Source organism: Calliopsis andreniformis, chromosome 4 (assembly GCF_051401765.1).
Source record: "Calliopsis andreniformis isolate RMS-2024a chromosome 4, iyCalAndr_principal, whole genome shotgun sequence".
Classification (NCBI taxonomy): Eukaryota; Metazoa; Arthropoda; class Insecta; order Hymenoptera; family Andrenidae; genus Calliopsis; species Calliopsis andreniformis.
Window position 1 is genome coordinate 4123359 of NC_135065.1, and position 15258 is coordinate 4138616.

At 40.7% G+C, this 15258-nt stretch overlaps 1 protein-coding gene across 3 annotated transcripts in view; it reads right to left on the minus strand.

Annotated features, from left to right (window-relative positions):
- Nucleotides 1-15258, minus strand: part of Ttk (zinc finger and BTB domain-containing protein ttk) — a 57335-nt gene that overhangs the window by 37247 nt on the left and 4830 nt on the right. For all 3 annotated transcript variants that reach the window (XM_076376270.1, XM_076376269.1, XM_076376271.1), the window contains exon 2: nt 257-634. In XM_076376270.1, the coding sequence (XP_076232385.1) occupies nt 257-475 (219 nt within the window). In that variant the 5' untranslated portion in view covers nt 476-634. The remainder of the gene's footprint in view (nt 1-256; nt 635-15258) is intronic.

Here is a 15258-nt window from a genome sequence, read left to right on the forward strand (position 1 = left end):
AAAGCTGAACGAATTAAAAGGACTTTTTGACATAAGTGTTCAAGAAGACAAGTACATAAGGCAATATTCAAGTTGAAAACGTTAAACGCCATCATCTCGAAAACAGAAACAAATGACTTAGGTCGTTTTGCCACACAACCAGATCCATCAATGCCTAAATTGGTCTTGCAAATGCACTCTACGATCTTCTCACTGAGTCGCGAACTTACATCGCGAGAGAACAGCAACGGATTACTCATCGGGGCTTGGTCTTTACCTGAAAGTAGGGGCTACACGCCGACAGCACCATCTTGTGTGCCCTGAGGAGCTGACCCTCGACGGCCAGCGTAACGTCGACGAAGGACTCGTCATGGAGTAATTGGTCGAAAACAGAGAGTAGGTTACTTTGATGATTATTCCAGCGCAGACAAAATCTCTGCGACGCCATCGCTTCGCTTCTCAGATCCGCCAGGTTACCGTTAATGTCCGCTAACATCAGATCTAGTGTTGATCTTTTTATTGGTATTGCTGCCGCCGCCTCGTCGCTTCTTCGCGTCTTCCTCGACGAAGACGCTCGCTCGTGCTCGTGCTCCTGCTCGCGCTCGTGTTCTCTTCTTCATCGGCCGCAGTTTATCATGTCCTTCCTTCTCGTGATCTGTCCGACACAAGGAGAGGGAAAAACATCATTAGTATCCGTGAAAAACAATTTCTCTCGTAATTTAATGAGAATGAGGAAGGTATAAAACACGTTGCTGAAACTGAAGAAAGAGGGGAAGGTGTTTGACGTTATAAATAACAATTCGTTTTTATACAGTCGGCGTGACTGTACTGAAAATAGGAATGGCTTATTTAAGGAGTTATCGCTCAGGGGACACAGAAAAAGGGATACTAATTTTGCGAGTTTTTGAGGGATGGATGCTTAGATGGAAATTTAGTTAAATATTCTTTTTGAGAGAAGAATAGATATATTTAGTAACTCTTTCGCAGTCAGTGGTTCTAATATAAGAACCTTAGCTGAATTAATGAAATTTTAGAAAATCTGTATCTGTAAATTTCAAAATGCCGCAGAACTACGTTCAATGGCAAATGTGAAACCATGTCAGCAGCAACCAATTACAAACCTGAAATGACGTAGAATTCACATCACATCGGTAGCAATTAATATTAATACATTCTCCCATGTCTTGGAAAAAAAAATTAACAATTAGAAAAGATAAGTAGATGTGTCCCCTCTATTATAACAAAATTTGCAATATAATTCAGAATTTCAAACTACTGATTAGAATATCCTATCAGCTCCTCCATACTCCCTTTACTCCATAAAATCACCATCTCCTACTATCTATTAAAAGAGAAATTCGATCTACGAATCGCCCATAAACCCCTAGTCCAAAGCAACGAATACTGTCCACAAAATCGCAGGTGCAATACGCTCGGCTTGAAAAGCCTACAAAGGGGGACACGTGAGTGGAAAAGTCTGCGAGGCAGTAATACAAAAGAAAAGGGGTCGAACTCCGTTTGCATAAAGTGACTCTCGCATAAACGAGTGTCGTTAATGCGCGCCATTAATTTCCCTCCGGTTTTACAACTCTGGCGGCGAGAAACCGACGAGGACACACGCCCATGGATCCGCGTCGCACGCGGAAAATTTCAAATCGTGCTCGCTGGTCCAGGATCCCGAGTCCTCTAAACGTTTCAGGTCCGCGCGCGCATGCAGAGAGCGTAACACGCTCGCGCATGCATAATCGTCCATATATGCCAGCGAGACGACGACACGCACCGCGGACGTGGGTGTACGACCCTGGAGGACGTAGGCTGGGCGAATAGGCGACTCGCTCGTTTCGTGCCTTTTATGTAATTCTCTCCTCACCCCTTCACCGACCCAATCACGGTCACGTACGCGACGTTTCTGTCGCCGGGAGAGCACGGGAAGACCCGCGGCCCGAAACGACTTTCCTCGGTCGGACGAAGGGCGGAATTCGTTACGCGCGACGAGGAAAAAAGCTAGAGTAGCTGAACAGGTACCTTAATATCGGCCCACGACCGAGCGTGCCCGGTCCGGACCGCTTGGCTGAAAGGAAGACCCTCCTTTCGGGGAGTGGAGATGTCCTCGCGGAATTGTGAAACGACCTGGCGATGGGAAGAGGCGGATGCAGGCGGAGGGGGGAGCGAACATATGCCTCTGCAATGTCAGAGAAAGGAGTTTTCAAGCGTTTTTTGGATAATATATTAGGGTATGCGAGGATTAGGTAATTGTGCTGGGTTGCCTGGGAATCGCATTTTTAGTTTCTCGAGGCAGTGTTTTCGAATTCGTCGGAACGAATGAAAGTTAATGGATGGTTGTGATTAGGAATGGGTTTCTAGAAACCCTTCGCGACAAAGTTCCGAATTTCAGAGATTTGAAATTTTGCAGTTTTTCCGTGATTCGAAACTCTTCGAATCCATGCACGACAAACATTAGTATTCAAAGGAATTATTGTTTATAACTGTAATAAGTAATTTTACGTATAGCATTATGCAATGTTAATTTATGATAAATATAAGTATCAGTTTTTCGTGACTCGAAACCCTCAGAATCTAGATAAGAAAAGTACCCTAAAAATTACTAAATAATTTTATTTAGTTGTATGGAATGTCAACTTGAAATAACTTTTAGATACTCAGCTTGAAAAATCAATTTGAAATACCTTTTTCGTTATTCGAAATTCTCGAAACCCTGATAAGAAAACAGTATCCAACAGAATTATAATCTGTAAGTGCAATAAATACCGTTTTATGTAGAAATAAATGTAATACTTTTCAAAAATACATTGTACATTGTAACAACGTGAAATTACTGTTATTTGACTGCTTTAGTGGTTTAGTGTTACTTATGCTTGAATTTTTAAATGTACTTAAATGATATTATAGCAAATTTATTACATTAATAAAAAGAAGTAATATCATAATATTTCTATATATAGAAAAATAATTAATACTACTGGCATTCAACTGCTGCAGGTTTTTAAGTGTACCGTTACAAAAATTTGCAAGAACAATAAGAGAAAGGGGAGGCAACTTAACGGTATAGGCTCTTAAAATACGAGAAGAAGGAACTGCTTGCGACATTCCCAAATATGACATCACGGGATACGGGGATAAGAAAATATTAATGACGATTGCTGATGGAGTATGTAATAATGAAGATTCCCTGATATATTTTGTTACGAAACTTTAGTCGAAGCATTTAATTGACTTTCACTGTTATGAAAGGTCTTTTAAATTCGGCAAATTTTGTCAAAGTTTTTATAAAAGATCAATTTGGAATTGCTATTAAATCTGCTCTGCTTATTTTATTATTTTTGTAAGATCTGTTCAACATATATTTTTGTAGGTAGTTGCAAATATTCAGAAAAATGCTTTAAAATAATAGAAAAGATAAAGTCGAAAAATGTAGGAAATTTTCTATTAATATTGCAACTCTAAGTACATGAAAATGTTTTTGAGCTAATTAAATCTGAACAAAATGTTCAGATTAAATATTTAGACATGCAGTAATTTTAAAAAACAATTTTTTAAGTAACATAAAATAGTTTATCATTTCTGACAGAAATATTATATCCACTATTATTGGACCATACCAATATACTAAACATTAACCGAATTTACATAACGGATATAAGGATAGTTTGCACTATAAATTCAACTAATCACAGATCAGGTAGAAACACATAAAACTAAACACATATTATGTTACTAACAGTAACTAGTAATGCACTTGACTTAAAGTGCAATATGAAGGTCTTAAGTGAATTATGTCATTCTCACTTTTCACAAAAACGTGTGACCTACATTATTTTCCCTTACAACCACAAAAGTGTATTTAACAAAACATTTACTATTAATATAAAATAGTAACATTTCAACAAATATTCTAAAGAACTCTAATTTTTCATTATCCCAAAGATCTAAGTCCACTAAACTTGTAATAGAGGTAGTACTTGAAAAACCAAAGACGCAAAGTATTATAATTTAAATTTTAAAGACATAAAAAGTCGTCCATAGATTACCATTGCACAGAAACCAAAGACGCAGCTTCTGTCTACCAAAAAAAATATATTTGTACAACATCAAAGACTTCATAAAAAAAAAACAACTCCCAATAATCAACAAACTTCACAAGATTAAAGTTCTCCACCTTTCCCCACCGAAAGATCAATCTAAAACCCAAGACCTCCGCGACCGCGTGAAGAGATGAAACCTGAAGGAGAGCAAGGGGGCGACGCAAGGAGAGAGGATCCTGCCCTCCGCCTCCTCAATCCTCGCGACTACACAACGTGGAGAAGAGGTCGGCGGGTCGTCCCGAGAGAATCAATAGCATTTTCTACGCATTCAGATCGATACCAGGTTCCGTCGGTTTCGCGCGCAAATCTCGTGTCACAGACGAACCACGGCACACACGCACACAAGCCGAGTCGCGGGTGTGCAGCACGCGCGCGGTGCCGATGTAAAATGCATATCGTTCGGTATATTCGATATATAAATGCAGGATGGCTGTGCTCGACCTTGCTCGACCTTGTTAGTACCCTGAGTGAATGGTTTTCACGGTGAATGGCACGTCATCATGGTGCACGGTAGTACGCACACACGCGCATGTACACAGAATGCATGTGTGCATTACGATCGCGATCGAGGATTTCTGAAATGTCGTGCCGCGAGTTTCGATCGCGTCGCTTCCTCCTTTCGACATCGCGCGCTGCTTCTCTCGCTCAGCCTCGAGTCGTTCCTGATAAATGGATTACGTAATAAAACCGTGCAAACTCTCGGTCGCTTTATTAAATCGACAATGCACAAATGTGGAAGCGCGCGACCAGCCTGCCTGATGATGCTATCGATCGGACTCTGCAGGACTGTTTCCCGTGTTGGACACTTCACGCGTGGACGAAGTCGCCTCGCGTAACCGGTGACGAGGATTGTGTACGAAACGAGAGATACGGGATTAAGAGATCGGTTTGCGTAATAATAATTATTATACAACTTGGAGAACCTATAGCTAACTTGTTCGATTAGAACTAGGCGACCATAGATAGATGGCTGGGGAGTACTGGGTACTTGCTGGTGATACTGACTAGTTTTTCTGCGTAATGATAGAATGTAATGTAAGTGATGTCTAAGTAAATTTCAGTGAAATGTTTCTGTACGAATAGTATTTGTCTATGAGTTATTTTGAAGTATTAATTATTGTTTTAAATACACTATTGACTGAACAAGTTGCGCAGAAACAGATACTTATGACCTGTTGTTTTACATAAACTTATTTAAAAATGAGTGTAGAAAATTAGAAAATATTCTATTTATAGTATTTTGTATCAGTGGATAAAGTAGAAATATCGATATTAGTACTTTCATTCTAATACTAGGTATAAGAATTTTTAAGGAAATCTGAGTTTTGAATGATTATGAACCTGTTTTTGAACAAGTTATTTCCTCTAAAATATTCAAGATAATTAAATTAAATATAAAACTAAATTTATAGTAGTCTACCAGTTTTTTCACTTCCTCAAACTTTCAATTTTCTCACATACCTATTATTGAAGTACAAATTATCATGTATTATTAATAATTATTATCTAGTTCAATTTGTTCCATCCAGCCCTGTATATACACAATCATAGATTTAATGTTAATAAAGCCTAGTGAAAAACCCTAGCTATTAGTCACTAGTACTTCACGACCCTTTGTGAATGCGATTGGTTAGGCTATTAATGCATTTGTAGTGTGATTGACAAAGGTAGAATCAAATGAGGTCACTGTACATAAAGATGAAAGCGAGAATGAATTGTTGACCTATAGCAAAGCTAGATGATAAAGGAAACAACGGTGCTCAGTGAGAAGAGCTCACTCCTAGTACCGATTCATAATACAATTGCACCTTCATCTGTGATAATAAAATTGTGCAACAGGTTAATGCTAAACACTGTTCATTGTATAAATTAGCAAAGAAATTATAAATATTTTGTTACTTGTAATCTTGAAGCCACAATGAATGGCAATTTACAAGATTCGTATATAGAGCACTCTTAATAAAAAGTAATGTAATAGGAAGTAACATCAACTATGTTGCAAAATGTAGTAATTGTTGCATCTTTAAAAAGTGATTTTAAAGGATACAAAATATATTACTTAGCCACGAAAATTCAATAATTTTGCAATATAATGAATTTTAGTATAAACACATCTATGAAACTCCTTTTTTTAGAAAAATCGATTCCATGACCTTCCAGTATACTAAGCTTTCTTTCTAGGACACACTGTATAGATAAATACATTTACATCCCCCACGTACACATTTGATATTCTCAATAATCAAATCAGCTCCAAACTCAACTCCCACCCATAACTCTGAAACCTACGCATCATTGTAGAGGGTTAAACCCTGCTCTGAAAAAATGCCAAAGAATTCAATAAAACTCGGCATCAATCGAATTGACCCCCAATGACGAAAAATGTGACAGGATGGTAAACAACCCAGAAGTACTTATCAAACACTCGATTGATTACTATGCATTATGCTGACATCGTCTGACACCGATTACGTCAGGGGACTAAGAATTTTTCATCTGACGTTCACGTTTATCTGTTCCTAGCGATGTTTCGACGTTTTTCATGGGTAAGCCAATCGATTTGGACCAGATATCTCCTAGGATGGTAAAAAGCTTCAGCACGCAATGAACCGTGCTGGAAAGTTGTCGGAGGGAACGAGCCGTGCGAACAGACGCAAATGAAGACCGTGACAGTGTACACAATTGCGTTCCTCGAAAGGCGAAGAGTGTAACCCACAGCGTCGAGCCATCTTTTATAGTTATATTTGTTTAGTCGCGCGGCTACGTCAGGGACCAGTTTTTGGTCGAATACAAAGAGAAGAGAGTCGAAGTGAACGAAAAACCTAACGCTCGATTCTCGACGGCTGAAGCACCGCGATGATCGATGGCGTTCAAAGGTTGGCCCATTGAATGCGCGCGCAAGCCTGATGGAGCTCGTCTAACGTTTTGGCGCTAATAGTTTGCGCGCCAAAATTGAAGTGAAGTTTAAACGAAACTGTTTGTACTGGGAAAATCAAAGAATTTGAATTTACATTGCAAATATTTAGATAGAACTCTTGAATTGTAAATTAAATAGCGTTGCTGATATAACAAGCAACGAATTGAGATACTGATGAACGAGATAAGGATTACATGACAGGGATTCAAACGACTCGAGAGAAAGGAAAGTAAAACTAAATAAAATAAGAAAAAGTAGATGGAAAACAATCTCATTTGAATTGAATTTGGCGCCTAAACTCTGTGTACTAAAGGTCGTGGCAAGCCTGCTTCTTCAGTATGAATGCTCCACTTTGAAATAGTATTATACTTCCTGTTATAGATTCACAGATAATTAGTATCCCTTGGCAGTCTACAGATAACAAGGTCATAGAGTAAGAGTAGAGTAATAAAACCAATTACCTTGAATTATTAAATTACTGTTAATAATTCCAAGATATAGCGAATATAATATCAAACTGTATAAATCTTTTGTCTAATGTGATTATCATTCGAGTATCCTATGAGTATCAATAAAAACCATCCCCGCTACGAAGTAAAGTACTTAATCCCCTATAAGCTCACGGTCAACAGCAAGCTCACAACACATGAGAGACATATTTTCAAAAGCAATTTATACTCTAACGACTCACTTCGTTTTGCCAAAATAAGAAAACCAAAGAATGACGAGAACAGCAACGAACTTATAACGAAGTGTTATACAAGCTTGTCGACTGCTGGCGATCGAAAGGTCATCCCATCGACGCTGTTCACAAACGGTTCGACTGCGTGACGAACACTCGATACATCTATTCAGGCTTTAGCGATGAACACTCGCGAGTATAATTAAGCTTTTAATTACTTCCTACGGAGCCGTATCATTCTTCTCATTAAGGATACCATAACGCGGCAACGTAAGCCAGCCGCGGCTGCCGATTAACGAACGTCTCGCTCTAATAACGGGAATATCGAGAAATTCGATTGAACAAGAAGCACGAAAGCGAATCGTTCGGGGTCGATCTAACGACCGCGCTATTCGTTCGATCACGCGTGCGACCGTGCATTATCGGGCGATAAAAGTCGCCATCGAACAGCATTTACGACTTCTAACGTCGAGTCAAGCTACTCGAGCTTTGGCTACTCTACGCTCTGTTTCTGTATTCTAACGAAGAAGACGAACGTTGAAACGAGCTCTTACGCTTTTTATGAGAGCTTGGGAAAATTAATTCGCGGCTGGTACAGATCAGATTAATCGAGGTACATTCGTGTTACTTTAACTCCGTTGATGAAAAATAACTCGGCCGCTTTTAACTCCATGTTTATATGGGAAATTCAGGGAAACTCCAATGTATTGAAATGATAGACAAGGTTGATACACGGGAAGTACGTAATGTTTAAGTTTGTTAGACATTAATGCTGTTCGTCATTTCCTGCACCACTGTACGTTCAAGTGTTTCATAGTTAAGTGACCTGTGAGTAATGAATTTGATAGCAAATGTTTGTCATAGTGATTCCATCACATCAGATAAGGATTAAACACCCACACTGAAGCACTTAATTACATTAAGTTTCACGAAGAAATTACTAAATTTCGAGAGTTAAGTAGATAAAATAAGTAATTTTGATTATGTTTTGTGGTTTGAGAAAAGAAATGCAAGTTTTCTTATGAAAAATTGAATTAAATTTAATTTATATGTGAAATTCTTCTGATTTTAATATCTTAAGTAAGTCTGTATTGAAAAAAAGTATTTTTTATTAAAAATTGTTGAGTATTCTATCAAAAACGAAGCTTTCGCAATAATTCTAGCAAAAAGTAAATTCCTAACAACCTCGTTTGAGTATCTACATTGCTGATATTTAAAACCTTGATAATAGTAAATAATTTGAATAGTAAATACTACTAGCCACTTTCAGAATTACTATTGAGCAACAATAATGAACACATAGTGATTAGTGAGCTCCTTGAACTTTTCAGAGAAATTTTTCGCTCGCGAAATTGTACTGCAAAAAGATACTTCATTTCGAAAGAGGCTATTTTTAAACACATTCTCATCACCCGTATTTATTTTAATCTTCAAAGGGATAAAACTTAAATTTCCACATATTGGACCTACTCTAGTAGGTCAATACTTTATTCTGAAATTAAATTAAAAAAATATTCCCCTCAGTCATCATCACAGACCATCACCTATATGCAAAGCACAGAATATGTTAATACTATGCAGTTATCTAAAATGAATGCCAATCAAGATTTCGTAAAAGAAGAGTTACGTGTCACTATCTACTTGCCACTGTTGAAATGTTATGCAGACTTCTGTAAGAAATTAATAAAAGCCTAGGCACCTGTCAAATCGTACTACGTGAAACCGTATACATAATATTTAACCTTTTTCTCTCTCCACTTGTTTCTACGATGCAAGTTCGGCTCACATTAAACACTGATAAGCATCAGGGATCCGCGCAAAGCGAAACATTATTATGCAAACTATTCGAGTATGCATATCAATATACCCTTCGTAAGAGGGAGACTATATCCAAACCAAATGACGCTATTCCTTCCTCAATGTATTACTGAAATACTAAGTCAGACTCGTATAAAAAATTGATAGAGAAAGACAGAATTAGAGTACTTACTATACGTATAAATTAATTTCTAGTATATGGAACTTTACAGACCAACACTAAACATGTGAATATTATGCTGCTTAAGGTGAATGCCACTGAGTCTTTCACGAAAGTGAGGTTATATGTTCAAATCTATTTATCACTTTCTTTTGATTGATAGAACGAGTGTTCTCGTGAAAAATTAATAGAAAAGTAGTTCATGTGAATATTAAAATAGATGGTAATACACATCACTATTTGAATCACTTTGATAATTATTGGAGGTCATGAATTTTTTGAAAGACTCAAAAATATTTTTGAGTTCTACTATCCTACTGCACTAGTCAAAGAAACGTTCAAATGCTAAGAGAGAATCGACAATACAACGTCAACGAAGAAATATTTGTACTCATATAATGTACCAGTGATCATAAACGTGATCTAAATAAAAAATCTAACAAATATTAAATAATATATTATACATTCAGTCAATTTACCTTGTAAAACAAATGATAAATTCAATTATCTTAAATTATTTCTTAACCTCTTATCATATCAAGATAAAACTTCGAAATACAGATTTCTAAAGATTCAGAGTTCAGAAAATACAGGGAAAGATTCCAGAAAAATATCTAGTATAAAATCTTAGATATTGGAAAATATGAAGAGTTGACAATCTAAGAATCTAAACATTTGAAAACTTAGGAAATAACATCAGAGTCCCTGAACGACCCCATTTGGTACTGGCACGACTATCCCTCATATACTTCTACTATTTTCCCTCGACCTCTCCGCTCCCCGTTACTCTTGTACACCACTAATAATCGCAAAAAAAAAAAAGAAGAAAAAAAGACAGGCAACCGTAGACAAGAAGCATAACAGCGATATTTGGACAAGGATTCTAAATAAACGAAACAAACACAGTAGACTCGACTGAGCGCTCGAGGCTCCCGGTTACCCGCGATGTACCGCTCGACCATTGTACGAACTTCGTCCCGTTACATTCCCTTAACCATCACGGTCACCACCATTACCATCGGCATCATCGCCGCCGAGTTCTTCTCCGTCCGACGTCGTCATCGCTACCGACCCCATTGTTCCTAGGTTACACGCCTATGTATATTCAACGTGCTACAAGGCGACTCGCGATGCGCACACACGCGCACACGAAACGCGTCGCGCTATCACTATTAGATGCGCGCGCATCGACATATGCTGCGCGCGCCCGATGCGCACGGGCCGCACGAGTCGCGCGTCTTCCGACGCAGCTGACTTCGAAAACAAAGTTTCCAGGACGAATAGACACAGGGAAACGAAATAGAGAAGAAGAAAAGAAGAAGAGAAGACGTATAACGAAGCTAACAAGCGAACATCGCGTCTTCGATAGAAGAAATCGCGCGCACGCGAATTCGACCACCAGTCGCGCGCGCGCGCGCAGGGCGAACGGTTCGGGGCACGCGGTCCGCTCGCGATTCGTGCTGTAAACACGAGGCGATGTGGGCCATCGTCGATGACACCGAGATGCGTCGTCCGATTCAGGCTCGATCGTGTGCGCGCGCACGTTTGAGAGACGCACAGCGTTCGCCTGTTGCGCCCCGCACACGCACGTGCGTTCGCTCGACGCGTACGTATGCGTGGCACGCACACCCGTGCGCCACATTTTCGTCGTGACGCACACACGTCCTTAGAGCGAGGATACGTGTGTGCGCGCGCGACCGTACGTGCGTGTACTCGACTCGCTCCTCTCATGGCCACGCATTGCGTAATCAGCACCAGCGGCAGAGTCACGCCGAGGTACAAAACGAACGACAAAGCGCGGCAAATACCGCTGCGTTTCGAGAGCTTGAAATCCTCGCTCGTCCTCCCTATCTTTTTCCCTCTCGCTCTTGCTCCCTCTGCGTTCGTCTCTCTCGCTTCGTGCCTCTAACTCGCTCCCTCCGTTGCCACTCTTCTTCTCTATCCCTCTCACGTTCCTCCTCCTCCTCCTCCTCCTCCTCTTTTTGTTTCTCTCTCCTTATACCCTCTCTCCGCGTGCCTCCTACCTTTTACTGTTTCAACGCTTCCGCGTATAGAGGATACGGGTGTACGTAGATCGCATGCACGGGGCTGTGGTGCCTAGGTATACCCCGGGATCCATTAATAGCACTTAAAGACGCTAGTTTTTATCCTAGGATTATTCTCGCCGCGTCGAGGCGGGAGATACGGAGCCGTATCGATAGAGAAACGTTCCGCTGAGTCATCGCTCAAGGATGTACGTGTCAGTCGACAAAATCGTTTCTGCAGGAATTCTGCGGCCCGTCACGCGGTGCACCGCCTGTGACGGTCAGATGTATTTTTCCCCGGTTTTCCTCGTCGACGCGCCCCGCAACGATAATGACGCGGCGCGGGGAAGCACTGGAGCGATAGAGATAAAAGAACGAGAACCGTACGCAACCGTCGCGATTGCGAAACGCGACCAAGTTTCCTCGACGGAAGGTAAAATTTTCCGGACGAGGCGAGTCGAGGAGAGGTCGAGGAGAGGTCGAGGGAGGGGGACGATCGGAAACGTCCGCGGGCATCGGTCGGTCTAGAACATAAGGGTTGCTTAATCGATCGACCGAATTTGAACAGTGGATCGAGGTCGAAAGCAACGAACCGTGCAGGGAGAGAAACGGGCAGATAAACCGATAAAAAAGATAGGCCGTCGGGAAAAACGTTCGCAGGGCCGCCTTGGATACAACATGGCGACGTGGGCGTTCAAGTTTCTTGGTCGAAATAGGAACGGAACAGCGGAGCGGTTCTGGCACATCCCCCGGGGAGCGACGATAACGAAAGAGGAAAAAATCCGAGCGGATATAGGTTGCCTTCGCGATAATCAATATCGCTGGCCACGAAATGAACGCTTTCGAGCGGGAGAGACCGATTTGGGGTAACCTTTTCGGCGACCGGGTTTCCTCGCGCCGCGGCGCTGGTGGTGATATAATTCGGGAGTGTTTCAAATCGAGTGAGGCAAGCGTGGTGCTCTCGGATATCTGTCCCTTGTCGCACCTCCTCCCACTGGGGGAGTGCCAGGATGTGCTTGGAACGATGAACACGCTCGCAGTTCATACATTCCCGGGGCGTGAGCGCGCGCGCGAGAGAGCGAACGAGCTCTCGTCTGAGCGTGTGTGAGGCACGCGTGCACGCGTGATAGTCTGTCGGACGGTCGAGGTGCACAGGTACGGCTCATTCCGTTAGGTGTAGTGGAAGCACCAGGTACGAGAAGTTAACGGAGAATTTTGCGGCAAAGGGGAAGAGGGATTGGCTACCGAGGAGCGTGTCCCACATTTTAGAGCCTTCGTGGAGAAATACCTCGCAGCGTTTCTGATTCGTTCGCTCGCCGACGGAGCGACAACACGCCGAGGTACCCGCGTTTTCGGACCGTTCGCCCCGCGTGAATGGAAAGTCACACGCCTAGTTTCGCGTGGTCGAAGAGATCCGAGGCTCCGTGACGAAATAATTAACGATTAACGAGAGATAAAATATACGTGATATATGTACCGAGGTGTTTCATGAATAATGCTGGCTTATTAACAGAGTAATCGTGTACGTTTCGAAAGCAGCGATTTAACGCTTTTCTTGCAATGATGGGAGGAAGTTTAACCGTTGTCCTTGTATACTATGCTGGGCGAAAGATAGTTTAGCCCTGGAATGCTACAGAGTGCCATATCTGTGGCTGGAAGGCCGAAAGATTAAAACTCGTTTTTACAAAAAATGAGTTTATACTTTAATTGGAAAGTATAAGATAGAACTTGTATTTTTAGCAGGAGATTCAAGTAATGAGATTTTTTGTTTATAATACGTACGCCCATACTGAAGAATTGGGGTTCAAAACTTCAAACACGCATATCACAAAAATAAGAATGATATTTGTATCTCTTTTAATTGGAAAATTGGAAAAATTCTTTGTAATGAAACAAATTAATGAGTACACGTTTACTGTATCTAATGATATTTTAAAGTGATAACATGGAAGAGAAAAACATGTACGAACGAACATATTGGGAATGTTATCCGTGTAGTATTCTAGATTTAAGAACTGAACAATTACAAAAATATCAATGTCAAATTTTTAAAAATTTTTGTACTGTGCATAGAAATGGATGTGTAAAAGTTATTAATTTCATTTAAAATAGAGCAAACAAATTTACTTTATAAAGTATCTTCATTTTACGCAAATAACAATAAATAAAAATCTGTAAAAATCAAAATTTAATTAAATTAACCTCATGAAAATTCCTCAGATTTTCGTTAAAAAAACTCATTAACTACATTCATAACGATGTGTTATACCTATTACATGTAAGACAAGATTTACATATTCACATTTAATAACTTTAAAATCATGTTACACGTGAAATAATTCAATAAAGAAATATCTTATTCTTCAATTATGTATTCAGTTGAAGACTGCAGAAAATAAAAAGAAAAGAAACAGAACAATAAATATACTTCTGAATTACGTATTTAAAAATACTATCATTTTTCCTAGTAGAGATATATGTAGTTGTACCTTACTAGTAGATAGTTCCAGCATTAAAATTCCCAAAACAAAAACCGTTTTAGTGAATCAACCATCAGCTTGAATATTCTTCAGTAACCGCAGCGATTCGTAAAAGTAGCCAGCGACAGGTTTCTCCTCGAAACGTGCGGCAGATAAAGTGCTAACCGAGGATATTTACAAACATTCCAACTCGAAATTTATAATTACGCCGAATCGAAAAATTCCGAGAAAGACGAACCCGAATAACGCGAACCCCTGTCCACGAATCGGGAAGCTTGAGGAACGTATTATACCAGCAACCCTAAAAGAATATCGCGCTCCGTCACAAGATTCCGAGACGTTGAATCTCAGTTCTGAAGAGCTTGCTCTTTTGCCCCTCTCAGACATGTGACCACCACAGACGCGACCCTACGTACACACAGCTCGTCTGAGGCACTCTCACGCACTCACGCGTGCACTCACAGACAGGTCGGCCATCTTTCTTTCTGTTAGCCTGCACCCTACCCCTCCTACGCCCGCTCAGCCTCGTACCTACCCCTCTCTGACGCTCCTCGCCCTCACGACCACCACCCTTCCGCCGACAACGACGTCGGTCGACCTCGCTGCTCGCATTGGCGCCCACCCTGCATTTTTTCACAGCCGAACGTTCTCGATTCACAAAACTTTCCTAACACCGTTGACGTCGTCCACACGCGTTCACAAAGGTCCTCTCGTTGCGGATAAGACCGTAAAAATATCGCCAACCTCGTGAAATGGTGGAACAGTTTACGACAGGAAAAATAAAAATTTACGAGCAACAAAGGGGGAAGGAGCCAGCGGGGCTCTTAGAGAACACGGTCGAGTTGAATCGAATCGAGCGTGATTTTCTCCATGATCATCCAGCTGGATCGAAAAATATTATTCAATTTAGCTAATCGCAGGCCTAAGGCACTGTAGAATTAATTACACGGTACTAGCAATAGTAGCAACGCATTTGTGTGTCAAGAGCACGCTCCTGATTTGACCGATCGTAAACGTAGGAAGCTTGCGTAGAGGCAATTATAGGTTATGTTACCAACGATGGCAGCGTTAGAGGTGGCTTTTCGACACGTGCTT